Source organism: Saprolegnia parasitica, assembly GCF_000151545.1.
Source record: "Saprolegnia parasitica CBS 223.65 unplaced genomic scaffold supercont2.37, whole genome shotgun sequence".
NCBI classification, from domain to species: Eukaryota; Oomycota; class Saprolegniomycetes; order Saprolegniales; family Saprolegniaceae; genus Saprolegnia; species Saprolegnia parasitica.
In genome coordinates, this window is record NW_012156431.1 from 102,268 (window position 1) to 103,051 (window position 784).

The window sequence follows — 784 nt, forward strand, 5'->3', positions numbered from 1 at the left end:
CTCAACGACAATCTCATGTTCCTCGAGCGCAATATCTTCTTCTTCCGCGAATGGCACATGCGGTTCGTCTCGCTCCAGGACGACCACATCCTCATCTACTCGTGCCGGGAAAAATGGGAGCAAGGCGACCCGCCCGACAAGGTGCCATATCGTCTTCCGAATCGCCGTCACAGTAGAGCGCACACTAGGTCGTGCGGCTGAACCCGACCATGTTCCTCAGCCACATGCGCGTCGACGTCGAGGAGGGCCACTCGTCCTACGCTGGCGAGACGACGCGCCTCTTCCGGCGCAAGCTCCTCGAGACCGACGAGCTCGATGAGGTGACGATACATCCATCCTGTATTCCATCGATCGTCGCCCTTACCATTGATCTAGTGGATCAACGACGAGTTGCGCCAAGGGCTCGTCGTCGATGCGACGGGCAGCAACGTCAACGCGACGTTCAGCAACAACCCCGAGGCCAGCGCGCGCACGGTGCTCGAGTTTGCGACGACCAACCAGAGCACGTTCGAGCTCTGGTCCAAGGTCATTCGCCGCGCGCTACAGAGCCAGAAAGAGTCGACGTCGCCCACGCCGAGCAACAACAATGGTCGTCGCCGCACGTCGTCGTCGTTCTCGGACGACGCAGGGAATGACGCGCCGCGGCGAGGCGCCTCCGATTGGATCTCGCCGGGCCACGACTGCCGCGTCACGCTGCATCAAAGCGAAGTCTGGTGCAACCGCGTCACGGGCTCCACCGAGACGGACAAGGCCGAGTCCGAGTTCCGACGCATTGTCGCGATGG

At 61.9% G+C, this 784-nt stretch overlaps 1 protein-coding gene across 1 annotated transcript in view; it reads left to right on the forward strand.

Moving 5' to 3' along the window:
• Positions 1 to 784, forward strand: part of SPRG_20598 (hypothetical protein) — a gene marked incomplete at both ends in the record, with an annotated part of 1,735 nt that overhangs the window by 310 nt on the left and 641 nt on the right. Inside the window, 3 exons of the mRNA XM_012347669.1 lie at positions 28 to 141; positions 189 to 320; positions 376 to 774. Of these exons, the coding sequence (XP_012203059.1) occupies positions 28 to 141; positions 189 to 320; positions 376 to 774 (645 nt within the window). The remainder of the gene's footprint in view (positions 1 to 27; positions 142 to 188; positions 321 to 375; positions 775 to 784) is intronic.